The sequence below is a fragment of the Ciona intestinalis genome, chromosome 3 (assembly GCF_000224145.3).
Source record: "Ciona intestinalis chromosome 3, KH, whole genome shotgun sequence".
Classification (NCBI taxonomy): domain Eukaryota; kingdom Metazoa; phylum Chordata; class Ascidiacea; order Phlebobranchia; family Cionidae; genus Ciona; species Ciona intestinalis.
The window spans coordinates 1835585-1849401 of NC_020168.2; the positions used below are offsets into that span (position 1 = coordinate 1835585).

The following is a 13817-nucleotide window of genomic DNA, read 5'->3' on the forward strand; positions in this document are numbered from 1 at the left end:
CAACGGGCACATTTTTTAAACTTAAAAAGGGACCCTCAAAGCATAAGCGTTGCTCAAAGTTTACCTCTTGTTTTCTAAATTGCGTTTTTATTGTGATTTGATTTTGTCAACACTTTTTCCTATAATTTGTCAAAATTACGGTTTAGTGTTGCTCTTAATTATAGTCAGATTTTGTTTCAATTCAAACATTTGAGATATGATATTGAAACATAGATAAATTAGGTGTTTTTTAAGTTAATCATCAACAATGGCGAATATGAATCTTATTGGTCAACCAAGTGGTGACTTAACCTCCACCTCAGGCATGACGAATGACGGCCCAGTGCGTGTTCCTGAGGGCGATCTAACCACATCGTCCACAAGCAGTACTCTAATTCTGGAAGAGAGAAACCGCGAGAATGCAAGTATTTCAAATCATGCTGGGCCAATTACTTCTTCAACTGATCTGCGTAATCGTAGAGCAGGACCACAAGGGACCATTGTAGAACGACCATCTATTGTTCCCGAGCGACCATTGCATGACATGCATATCAATATCGTGGCATCTCAGGCTACAAAAAGACTTATTCAGGGAATGTTACAGCATATAAATTTGGAAGAATTTGAAAAGAGGGAAGTACAGGAAATACGAGATCGAAGGCAATCTTGTATGGAGTTGTTAAAAATGTGGAAAAGAAAAGGAAGAAATCAAAGAAGTGTAAAAGATTTAATGGATTTGGTTATTTCCGCAGATGAAACAAGTGAGCAGTTTCAAACTCTTGCTCGACAAGTTTGTGAGTCACCTCCATAATAACTTGTATTAATTTTGATATTCTAATGTGCTTTTATTCAATTGATTTCGTTTGCAATTATGTCATGTTTGGTCAACTTAACAGTTTAGGCATCATATTACTTATATATGCTTCCTATATTCTTTTTTGTTAAACAGTTTTATTTGTTGTTTTTTTGTATTTACATTTTCTGTTAAAAATTCTAAACTATTGGTTGAATCTCCGCATTGATTTTACCTGAGCCTTAAAAATTAATCTTAGTGGCCAGAAACAACTAATTAATGTTTAAACTTTGATGTATGTTGTTGGACATTGATACATGGCATCTATATTATGCCCTTTTGAACTAATTTATCAGGGGTTTCAAAAACTCATTTATGCAAGTTCATAACTTCTTTAATTGCACAATACAATTTAAAAACATTTGTTCACTTAAAATACACTGAAAATGAAAGTTTAACTATTTCATGGTGTATTATACCGTAGGTGCCAATTAACAAATATATTCATTAACTGAAGTAACTGAAGTATAAATCTATGATGTGTTTCATAATCATTTTTTAATTCTGTAGTATTTCTCAAATATTATCCTAGAACAGTAGAACATATTGTATAAAGGATGTCTTCTAATGTAATAAGAAGTGTAAATCTAAGTAGTTTCATTTTCATTCTTCTGCCTTTCAATATTAAATATTAAAGGAATTCAATATTAATTATTACTGGTAAAATTTTTACAGAATTATGTTCAACTGAAACAATCTTTAAAATACATCCCTTCATAATTCATGTTGTATATGAAAGAAATAATAAAGACTGCTAAGCTCGCTCTCAAGTTTTAAATGCAAATTTATAAATTAAACTAAATCAATTCTTGTTTACACAAGACGTCTTTATTGTGACCAGTAGACAGTTAATTTACATTGTGTTCCATTAACAAAGTGTATTTTTTTGTTTTTTGCATAACCATAAGTTCAACATGTAGTTTATGTGATTTTTGAATAAAGGTACAGTGTTTTGAGTTTCTATAAGATCAGTTGAGGATGACCAAAGTTTAATCATGATGCGGAATAAATGTAAAGTTATATTTTTAAATCATCATCACAATATAAATTGTGTGCATACGCTTCAAACAAGATGTAAGTATACAATTCATTTACTGTTAATAAAGTCAGCAGGCAAACATTATATGTGAGATTCTTGTAGGTAAAAATACAAAATACCATCAAGCAGCTGTTGGTTCATTTACTCAAGAAGCACCAAGTGTGCTCAATCCATATCAATGTGATGGCTTGCTTAAATCATACCTACAAAGAAATATACCAAAAGAGGTAACTTAAATTCAAACATTTATTTTAAAGTCAATTAAAATATGAATCTACAAAAGCTAGTCTAGAAGGTTGTTTGTGGGAAACTCTAAACATAGCACCATTTGTTACAGATGGGTGTGATCTGACTTATTTTTCCTCATGCCGCATGGCTGTGTTAAACATAACACAGGTGCCCTATTTTACACACACCTGTAATTAAGTTTATCATGAACAGCATATTGTGAGACCATGTTGGTTATTGTTTTGTTCTTTTCCACACAAACCTAAACAAACTATTTGTGACCACTGAGTTAGTCTACTTTACACGTAGTATATTTTAATTAAACAGCATTTCCAACATATTTCTATGGACCTGCAAAATTTTGGTGAAACGATTAAAAACGAAATCACGGAGATGGGTCAAAAATGTGAAGCAAGTCCACCAACATTAAAGCAATATGATGCATGGGGAAACCGGATTAATCAGGTTGAAACCTGTAATGAATGGAACCAAATGAAAAATATCTCAGCCAGGGAAGGATTAATTGCTCATGGATACACACGTCAATTTGGTAAATACAGGTAATGATGTCACAACATGTGTGGGTATTCCTATTTGCGTTAAGCACATGTGCAGTTATGGTACCAAAACCAACAACTTCAATATTTATTGTATATGTATATGTAGCATGACTAATCAGACTTCCTAAAATTTATATTTTGACAATGTTTTAACATATTTTTTGGGAATTTGTATTTTATCAATGAATCAATGAAATTCAAACGCTTCATTATATCTATTCATATAACTTATAGATATAAGGTTTCTCCTTTCTGATGAAAGTGGAATTATTATGGATTTTGTATAATGTGATTTATTCTGTTTAGCCGGATTTACCAGTTTGCAAAGTTGTTTCTATTTTCTCCATGCTCTGGCATGTATGCTTGTCCTCTTGCAATGACAGATGGAGCTGCACTGGTTTTAGAAAGAGTTTTAAATTCATCTGAAGAAAAACACAGCATTTTGTTGAAAGCCTTTAAGTAAGAAACATTTTTTCAAAGTATTTCGATTTGTTTTTTATTAACAAAAAATAAATAAATAAAAAGCAAAACAAATTGTATTGGTTATGTACCTTAGTGATATTTCATGATAAAGTTTCCTGTGTTAAACATAATATACGGAATTATAGGCTATTCTTCCCAGTTATTATTGATGTTATGGTAATTGTCTTATCACAACTGCTATACTAGAACATGTGCTTTTGAGGTATATTATTACGAATTAATACTCTTAACGTTATTTTTAATTAGATGTTTAACAAGCCCAAACCCAGATACATTTTGGACATCTGGCCAATGGATGACAGAAAAAGCTGGTGGTTCAGATGTTGGTAAGCTTTGCTAGTGTAATGTGTAACTGAGTGTATGGATTTATACTTCGAATTTTGTTTGTACTGCTACCTATTAGATATCCTACTTCATGTTTTAGTGACATGCTTCAAAAAGGTAATTATGTTAAAATGAAAAATAAATAAATAAAGGTTATCATTACATTATAAACAATTTTATTTACAAATCCATTATCGGTAATATTTTTATTTTGTGTTTTCTACAGCAAACGCAACAGACACATTCGCTTATAAACAAGATGATAAAACATACAAGTTGTTTGGATATAAGTGGTTTACATCAGCTACAGATGCCGATATGGCGTTAACTCTTGCTAGAGTTGTAGATAGGGAGTAAGTACCTTGAATATTATTATTTTATGTTTTACAGCAAATGTGGCAAGACTTTTGCTATTTGCCACATTTTTGTTCATTAAAATTACTATTTATCATGGCAAATATTTTTTTTGCTACATACCATTAGTAATTACTAACTAAAAGGTATGATGTATTACAATTTATCTCGTGAAATAAACTTTTGTTAAATAATATTTAAACTACCAAGGTGTAGTGTATATTCTCTCAGTGCTTTGCTTTTATTGCTCATATACTTTGCAGTGGTAACTCTCTTTCTGGTACAAAGGGTTTGTCGCTGTTTTACCTCGAAACACGGGACGAAGACAAAAAGCTTCCATCTGGCTTAAATGGATTCCAAGTTGAAAGACTGAAGGATAAACTTGGTACAAGACAACTTCCAACTGGGGAACTTTTATTGGATGGAACTGTTGCACATATGGTGAGTTGAATGAGCATTTGTTAAAATCTTTATCTATGTGTTACATTTGTTCTAATGAAGTGATTTGGATTTTTTTATGGTTTGTTCAAAATTCAAAGTTTTAATTTAACGTTATTCTGTTAAGGAAAAATGATATTATTTGATCTCTGTGTTGCTCTGGTGCCTCCCCGCCTAAGTTACCGGTTAAAAATGTTGTTTCACAACCTCAACTGTTTTTTTTGTTTGTTTTCTGAATTATTTAATTTCTTTTTGCTGCTACGTTGTTTATGCAGTTATATATGGGTATTATATTCCTAATCGTAAAAAATGGTGTTTGGCACAAGTGCACAACTTTTAACATATGACGTGTTGCTAGAGAGCAATATGTGACAGTCAGTCAAAAACAAAAACTTTGTTAAACTACATCTTGTTCCTGAAGGGTTAATTCTCTATAGTAAATAAACCTAAAGTAAGATTTACGTTATGTACAATATTTTTCCTTTTTTTTTCTATCACATCATGTCATCATCTGCATAACCCAAGGTTCCTTAAACTTTTTTTGACGCGACAATGTTATTTGTGAAGAAAATTAGTTTGTGCTTAAAACATGTCGCAGTAAGTGTTACATTAATAACTAAGATATATAGGCTAAAAAATACATTGGAATAAAAAATAGAAAGTCAAATTTCTTGTCATTAACACATGTTTATACCATATATTATCGATTTTTTATTTTCATTTAGGTTGGTGATCGCTCTAATGGCATTCGCTTGATTTCCGGTATGCTTACAGTTACAAGAATACACAACTCTGTGTGGTCAGCAGCCTCAATGAGACGCCTGCTTCTCCTATCGAAAGATTACGCAACAAAACGAAGTGCATTCGGTTCATTACTTAACGACCATCCACTTCACATGCAAACACTGGCAAGGTGACCGAATGAATAATAGATAAATGAAAAGTTTATGTATTATTTATTTACACTCGTATTGTGAGTAGCAGCATTTAGTTTTAAACTTAATATCTGCAGGTTGTAAGACAAATGTTGTAAATTGTGCATGTTACATCCGCATAACTCATGCAAGATAGAACATAAGTTACCTACACACTGAATTCCCGCCAATAACTTGCCGCGTGTCGTGATTTCTAACACAACAAACCCAACTAACCCCCAATCAATCCTGCTTTCCATATGTACAGAATGGAAATAGAAAGTAGAGCTGCCTTTCTTGTTACATTTGAAGTTGTTCGGTTGTTGGGTTTGATTGAAGTTAAAGAAGGAAGTGAAATAGATAATGATATGTTGAGACTATTAACACCGCTTGCAAAGCTCTATACCGCTAAACAGGTGTGATTTACATAAGTGTAGCGAGTTTTATTGCAAAGATTAGGTGTTCAAACATTTTAACCAAAGTGAAAAATATAACCTGTCAAAAATTGGGCCTTTAACAGAATTCCCTTAGTTTCTAGTTGTAGCTTTGTTCCATACTTTAATAGCTGCGTTTTGTAATTATTTCACAATTTTTAATGCAAGAAGTGAGTAGACCTAGTATTTTTAAAATAGATACAGGTAATGCAAAATTATGTACATACTGCAGGCAATTGCTGTTGCATCAGAAGGATTAGAAAGTTTTGGTGGAGCAGGTTATCTTGAAGATACAGGTCTGCCATCATTTCTACGTGACGCGCAAGTGCTAAGCATATGGGAGGGAACTACAAACGTACTTTCACTTGATACACTTCGAGCTATTGCTAAATCTAAAGGACAGGTTGTGAACAATTTCTATTTGTTTGGAATGTGAAAAACATATGCAGATTAAACAAGAAAATAAGATTGTTAGCTCAGTTGTCGCAACTGATCTTCTGGCATAAAAGGTTTTGTTGAAACCAACATTGCATCTGCCATACGATCAGACTTTTAACTTAATCTTAATTTATTTTAAAATTCAAAGCTATGTAAAATTAAATCCCTTATTTTCATCTACACACTTTTTAGGTATTATTTATATAGGCTATGTATAGTTAGAGATGGATATGCAGTACTGTCATAATGAGCTTTAATACTAATACTGTCTTTGATACAGGTTCTCAATTCATTTTTTCAAAGCGTGAACATCAGGTTATCATCAGTTACAGATTCTGGAAATAAAAATTTGAAAAGCTCAGTTGCCAAAACCAGCATTGCCGCTGGTGATCTAAGGGCTTTTATAAATCAGGTAACTACAGTATCAGTTTAGTAAAGTAACCTTTTAAATTATTGAGCACGTCATTGGTTATATGGTTTTTTTCATAAAACAGCTGTTCTTGTTGTTGTTTTTTTTTGCGATGATCGATTCCACGTATCTTAATTTATAATTTTCATGTTTAATTTAATCTCTTGATTGAAATCAAAACATAAGATAAACTTTTAAATTTTAAAATAAACTTTCACTTTTAAAATCACATGTTATAAAGTAAACAACAATTACTTTCCCTTTTTAATGGAAAGCGCTAAATCCAAATTGTTTCTAAAACTTTAATTAAATGGTTGCAAATGAACAAATGTGCTTTATTGTACCGTCGTGCCTGCTTACAAGTTACCACATGTGTAACTGTGGACTTGTGGGTGATTGTTTTTTTTTGTCTTTATGTATGGCTGATGCGTTGGACAACCTGTTTGTGACCACCGAGTTAGAGCAAGTGCCTTTAACTGTCTTGCTCAAGGACACATATACCAACAGTGGTAGACTCTGTAAAAACTTTGGTTAGAGGCAGACAGCCTTACCATTAGGCAACCACATGAGTTTCACGTACATACGGTCACAAATAACGAAATAAACCAGTTTGTTGGTTACTTCTGATTTGTTTTTAAATGAGCTCAATTGACCGTAGTGGTAAAAGGCTTTTTTAAAATTATGCTGAAAATACTTGCTTATTCAATAGAACCGGCTTTCTTGTTCTCTTAAATTGATTTTTGTTTCAGACCTCATCTACTGGCCACGATTCTATGTTTTTAGCAGCGAGAGATTTCTCATACAGTTTATTTCGTATATATGCAGCTGTACTAATGTTGGAACATGCATCATGGTGTGATGCCTCAGCTGGTGATGTTCATGCAGCAAACATGTAAGATATATAAACTTCTTATGGAAGATTTTATAAAATTACAAAAATTTTATGATATAACTTTAAGTTCTTTTAAAGCATTTTTTCTGGCTTAATGGATTGAGTTACAGGTGGTGTGGCCAAGATTTGTCTCCAGCAACAACTAATTTGCGGAGCGCAGCGTATACTGACAAAGCAAAAGAACTTAATAGAGAGCTAGTATATGATTCATATCCAACTTTATAGTTTTGGGTGTAACAAGAATCGAAAAAATACAATAAACACAGTGCTATAACCATTCCATAAATGGTTTTAATTAAAGGGATTATAATTAATTATAGTGAGGTGGGGGAAGATGGGACACCTTAGCACAAAAATATCCTGATCGTGTTTTAAACAATTAACAACGGTCTATGAAAGTCGCAAGGGCAAGGTTTTATAATTCTTTGAATGTTCTTTGTTTACTACCAAAATGTACGAGAAAATAGAATGAAAAGGTGTCCCATCTTCCCCAGTCCTAATATATATAAACTTTTGGATCTTCAAATTAATTTCTACATTTTTTTAGTTGTTTAAAATTTGCAACAAAATGAAATGTTTGGCCATTATAGTCTGCTTTATTGTGATTACGTTTTCTCAAGCCAAATATAAACCATAGTTTGATGAAAATAATTCATAAAAAAGATTTGCAAATATTTCATGTATTACTCTGGGATGGTGTGTTAAACTGTAAACTCACAAATGTGTTTAAGTTGCCTTTGCTTTAAAGGATTTTATAAATTTAACCAACGTTGTTTCTTTTGGAAAATTAATAATAATCATACGATGTTGGAAAAAAAAAATTAAAAAGCAAAATACCCAATTTTTACGGCTCCTCATTTAATTATACACAAGAACTTTGTCGACTGAGCATGTACGATAGTTAGTACAATTTAAATTAAATAGCCCCTTTACTGCCATGGTCGCCCAATAACAGCAAACATGAGTGTAATTCATTCTATTACAAATAGAAGTTAAACATCACTACCAGGGAATATAACAGCATTGTCTGTTTATGCATTCGTACATATAAGCATATTGTACAAGAACTAACTAGTAAGCACCCACAAGGTTTATGAAACTGAACACCTTTGTGAAAATGTTTTAATTTTTGGGCACGTAAGTGGCCATACAGACCATTATTACTCAACTTTTTGCCATGTTCCTTTTCGCGATTTTTTTTAGGTTTTAAAAAAAATTAAATAAAGCACGGTTAGGTGAGCTTAAAATGCGGTATCTTACATCACAGGTATATTTTCGACGCCGTGGCATAGTGGTAGTCGCGCCTGCCTCTTGAGGTTACGTGTTTATAAGGTCGTCGGTGGTACTGTAGTGGTTAACTGTGCTTCAGACACGGATTATCAATATTATAGTTAAAACGATTAATGCATTCAAGTTATATAGTAGAGTGGGGGAGATGGGAATTAAGCACATATTGACCAATATTTCAAAAATCATGATACATGGCGGTTTTTGGGTGATACCACGAATAAGTACAATAGTAGGGTGGGAGAAGATGGGACACTTTGTCAGACGAGACTTCTTTTTTTCTTCTTACGGACCCCCATTTATTGATAATCAGAAAAATAAGGTTACAGAATTATTCCACAGTATTATCACGACCTTATGAAACGCCCGTCAAAGCTAATTATTGTTTTTAAATGTTAAAAAATGTGTAAAATAAAAACAGTATACTTTGACCAGGTGAAAAAATGCGAAATAGTAAGGTGCTACTTTTTAATGCTCGCCAAATCATAGTAAAGCCGATGATTATTTTAGTTTGCGTGTGCGAACGATTAAACTAGTTTCATAGCTTCATAAAACAACCTTGAATTTTGCGTACAGTTTGATTTTCTCCCATAAAACTAGTTTTAGTTTTGTAAAAATACACTGAGACATAAGCATGAAAAAAATAGACAGGGGTCAATATGACTTTAATTTGAGATAAAAACAACAAAAAATATCGGTTTAACGTTATTTATATGAAGTTTACATGGCAAAGAAACTAGCACAGCCTGTTAAACTCGATAGGTTAACTACAAGTTGTAGAATACTGCTAATGTAAATATATTTCAATTTAGAGTCCCATCTTCCCCCACATTGTAGTTTTGTAAGTTTTCATTGCCAATTTTTGAAAGATTTCCTTTTAATTTAGTAATTTATACCTCAGGGGTTTTCAACTATAAGATACTGATATGATAAAATGATAATGTTTTAAATATATATATTTGAAATTTGGTTTAATAATACGGCATTAAACTATAATCCTACAAACGCATATGATTTTGTAATAACAGAAAATTGTTAATCACTATTAACTAAATTTACATTTTTGCAACAAATTTGCATCAAAATAAATTAAGCGCAATAAATGACTGAATTTCATTAAAAGCAAACCTTTCAAAGTTTGACAATAAGAATCTATACTAAATTACAATGTGGGGAAGATGGGACACCAAATTAAAATATTTTTATATTAACAGTATTGTGCAACTTGTAGTTAACCCATTAATGGCAAAGGCGAGTTCCCTTTATCTTAGTGTGTGGCCGTTGTAATACTAATCCGTGTCTTACATTGTTTTCACATGTTCCTCCAATGCGCCTTATTTGCCCTAAACTGTTTGTGCTTCTTTCGCTCCGACCTTCTTGAACCTATCTAGTCTCCAGCATAAAGCAGCGAGGAGTATTTGGTTTGTAAGAGCTTAGTATGTTCTATTGTGTTTTAAAAAATCGTTGGTTTAAAGCTGTTTTGATAACACAGGCAGCTTCACTTGACCACGGTGTTCCAAGAAATGATTTTAGGAAGGTAACACTTATATAGGATTACAGAACTACAAACACTTATACACTTGAAACATTCTCGCCCTTCGGCGAAATTCTCACCTACGTTTTTATTTACGACAAGGTTCAATTGCGTTCGTTGGCTGCGATAAAGGTGCTATATATATGTATATAGCTTTCTCGACATGCAATGTGTATAGATGTTTCTGCATTACCGAGGATAAATCAGCGAAACCACTTAGGGAGCTTACGATCACTTGATAAATATCTTTTATTGTGCAGTTGATTATTATCCTTAAAATGCTAGTCTTGTGTCTGTATATTGTGGTTATCTTCGTTGAACAAGTACCTACAGTTGTGTCGAACCAGCAGCATCACTGTCCAGGTTATACTGTAGTTCAAAATTTCGGCCCAGATGCGGTCCCAAATTTGACTCAAAATCACACAAGGGGAGCACCGGGTAAAGTTGGAAAAAAAGGACCGAAAGGAGATATTGGGGAAAAGGGAGCTAAGGTTATTGGGAAATAATATTTATTCAACTTTAAGACTTTAACTTTGTGTGTTATACAGGGTGAAGCCGGGATTACTCCACATTACAATGAAATCGGGATATTGAAGCGGCAAGTTGCGCAACTTATGAACCGAATAGGTCGTTTGGATAAATTAAGTTTTATGTTTTGCTGAGGTGGTGGGGTAAGATGAGACATGGTTATATTCTCTTTCTTGTCACTTTTGGTAATCTTCCCATAATACATACGTAATTACATATATAACCGTAGCCCCGCGGCTCTAAACAAAGCGTTGTTAATGGATAAAACACGATTAGGAAATATGAGACTGCGGGGTACTAACAGTATCCCATCTTACCCCACGGTACTACATTTAGATAAAGTCTAAGAATAAAGGTGGGATAAATTCGTAGTACATTGTTCTTCATGAATATATTCGGATTTGAGTAAGGCTTTGCCATCTATGTTGAACAATATATAAGGGTATATAAGCTACGACCATTTTTTCACATGTCATTTTTTTACAGATATGATGGGAATTCAACATAAATCCTGTGAACATGTGAATGGCACAGAGGTTGACTCTGGGTTATATCAGATTAAACCAGGGTCACGACCATTTGTAGCACATTGCAGCTTTAACGAAACGCATCGTAATTTTTGTTACTTACGATGACAAAAAAACAAAGATGTTAAAATATTGTTTCCAGGTTTCACTCGCATAGGGCATGACGCCGAAAGTGAAATTCAGGTGTCGTCATGCGAAGACCCACTCTGCTACAGTCGCAACATTGCTTATGAAGTTTCCATGGCACAGATTGTTGCTTTGATATCGGTCTCACGACACTGTAGACAATTTGTTAAGGTATTTTTAGAAAGCAAAACGTGGTAACACGTAAGCGGAACGAGGTGTGTAAAACAGAACACCTTTGTTAAATACATAAATGAATGATGAAACTTTCCTTATCCTCCCGTGGCAGGAAAATGACAGTCTGTTTAATACACCTCGTGCCAGCTTACGAGTTACCATGTATGTTACTTAGTAAGCGATTATTGTTTGTTCGATTTTATTCATTTTTTTATGTATGGCTGATAATCTAAAGCCATTAGTGGAGCATTTGAGCCTTATACTTATATAGAGCCTTATACTTATACCTCTAGATTAGAGACAGGCAATAATGGCTATAAGTTTTATTCATTCTTATATAGTAGGGTGGGGGAAGATGAGACACTTTGTCAGACGAGACTCTTTTTTAATTTTCTTTTTACGGACCCCCATTTAATGATAATCAGGAAAATAAGGTTACAGAATTATTCGACAGTATTATCACGACCTTATAAACCGCCCGTCAAAGCTGATTACTGTTTTTAAATATTAAAAAATATGTAAAACAGAAACAGTATACTTTGAACACGTAAAAAAGTGCGAAATATTAAGGTGCCCTTTTTTAATGCTCGCTAAATCATAGTAAAGCCAATGATTTTTTTAGTTTGCGCGTGCAAACGATTAAACTAGTTTCATAGCTTCATAAAACAACCTTAAATATTTCGTACAGTTTGATTTTGTCTCATAAAACTAGTTTTAGTTTTGTAAAAAAACACTGAGATATAAGCATGAAGAAAAGAGGCAGCGGTCAATATGACTTTAATTTAAGATAAAAACAACAAAAAATATCAATTTAACGGTATATATATAAAGTGTACATGGCAAAGAAACTAGCACAACCTGTTAAACTCGGTAGGTTAACTACAAGTTGTAGAATACTGCTAATGTAAATATATTTCAATTTAGAGTTCCATCTTCCCCCACATTGTAGTTTTGCATGTTTTCATTGCCAAACTTTGAAAGATTTACCTTTAATTTAGATAATACTTTGAAAATATATTCGAAATTTGGTCATTTGCACTTGGTGTTAATTTATAAGAAGGGGCTTGTGCCAAAAACAGAGTAGTAATACCCAATTTGTAGCAAAAATAAAAACTTTATCAATAGTTATAATCAATTTTCTGTTAATACAAGTTCATATACATTTGTAGGATACAATATTTATCCATTGATGTTCGAACATTACCCATTGTTGTTGTAACAATACCAATTGTTATGCAATAATATAATGTATAGGTAACATGTTAAAAACTATAGCGGTAGGGCAAGAAAAAGAATGTTTAGACCTAATTTTCAAAGCGTACAGTGTTATTTTGTGTTATTTACGTATATTCCTATTTATAAATACACTTAATTATGGGGGCCCAACCTGGTCAAAATACAACACGAAAAAGGAATTTTATGCATTAAGTTGTATTATTTTTATATCACAAGTTGTATTACTTTTAGATCTTAATCTCAGAAAAAAATAATTTTACCCTACAACTTGAATTAATTTTATGTTAAGACTTGAATCATTTTTACGCTACGACGTGAATTATTTTTACGTTACGACTTGAATTATTTTTACGTTACGACTTAAATTAATTTTACGCTACGACTTGAATTATTTTTACGTTACGACTTGATTTATTTTTACGCTACGACTTGAATTAATTTTACGCTACGACTTGAATTATTTTTACGTTACGACTTGAATTAATTTTACGCTACGACTTGAATTATTTTTACGTTACGACTTGAGTTATTTTTACGCTACGACTTGAATTAATTTTACGTTACGACTTGAATTATTTTTACGTTACGACTTGAATTAATTTTACGTTACGACTTGAATTAATTTTATATCCGGTAAAATCGCTCATGCGTTTCAAAATTCCGGGCGTAAACTAAAAACACTACAATTGTTTTTAAATCAAGGAGAGAACAAAATATAGTGGCTAAGTATTATTTTTCTCAATTTTACTTCGATATTAGGTAAATTTTTACGAAGATATGGCCTACTCTTACCGTATAGGTTTCGTTGCCAGGTACTTGCTAAGTTAAAAAGAGTTAACAAGTAAAATCACGCAATTTGCAAGCAAAAATGCAGCTTATAGCTATATTATGTTATACCCTATATGTTTTAAGGTTATGCATTTTTGTTTATATTTTTGTAGTTTAAACATGTTCCTTTATGTTTTGGTTGGTATACTTGATAGTTTCTGTTTTTATTCTTTTATCGGTAGAATGTTTAATAAAAGTACATTATTTATGAAAGGTTTATTATTGTGCTAAC

General features: G+C 32.4%; 3 protein-coding genes across 4 annotated transcripts in view; all 3 read left to right on the forward strand.

Moving 5' to 3' along the window:
* Nucleotides 1-146: 146 nt before the first annotated feature.
* On the forward strand, nucleotides 147-1740 carry LOC100180888. The gene has a single exon (XM_002132134.5). It carries the CDS (start codon nucleotides 248-250, stop codon nucleotides 788-790), a length of 543 nt encoding a protein of 180 aa, XP_002132170.1. The 5' UTR covers nucleotides 147-247; the 3' UTR covers nucleotides 791-1740.
* On the forward strand, nucleotides 1741-8186 carry LOC100183254 (acyl-CoA dehydrogenase family member 11-like). Its single transcript, XM_002132133.5, has 13 exons — nucleotides 1741-1906; nucleotides 1974-2098; nucleotides 2427-2659; nucleotides 2966-3118; nucleotides 3389-3468; nucleotides 3693-3819; nucleotides 4084-4261; nucleotides 4984-5171; nucleotides 5441-5588; nucleotides 5839-6009; nucleotides 6325-6456; nucleotides 7203-7345; nucleotides 7456-8186. Exons 1-13 carry the CDS (start codon nucleotides 1828-1830, stop codon nucleotides 7568-7570), a joined length of 1872 nt encoding a protein of 623 aa, XP_002132169.1. The 5' UTR covers nucleotides 1741-1827; the 3' UTR covers nucleotides 7571-8186.
* A 2137-nt stretch (nucleotides 8187-10323) lies between these two features.
* The window catches only part of LOC100186422 (contactin-associated protein like 5-3-like), a 6089-nt gene continuing 2595 nt past the window's right edge, over nucleotides 10324-13817 (forward strand). The window contains exons 1-4 of one of the 2 annotated variants that reach the window (XM_026833982.1): nucleotides 10324-10657; nucleotides 10715-10793; nucleotides 11181-11306; nucleotides 11364-11518. In XM_026833982.1, the coding sequence (XP_026689783.1) occupies nucleotides 10445-10657; nucleotides 10715-10793; nucleotides 11181-11306; nucleotides 11364-11518 (573 nt within the window). In that variant the 5' untranslated portion in view covers nucleotides 10324-10444. The remainder of the gene's footprint in view (nucleotides 10658-10714; nucleotides 10794-11180; nucleotides 11307-11363; nucleotides 11519-13817) is intronic. The other variant, XM_026833981.1, reaches the window with a different exon arrangement.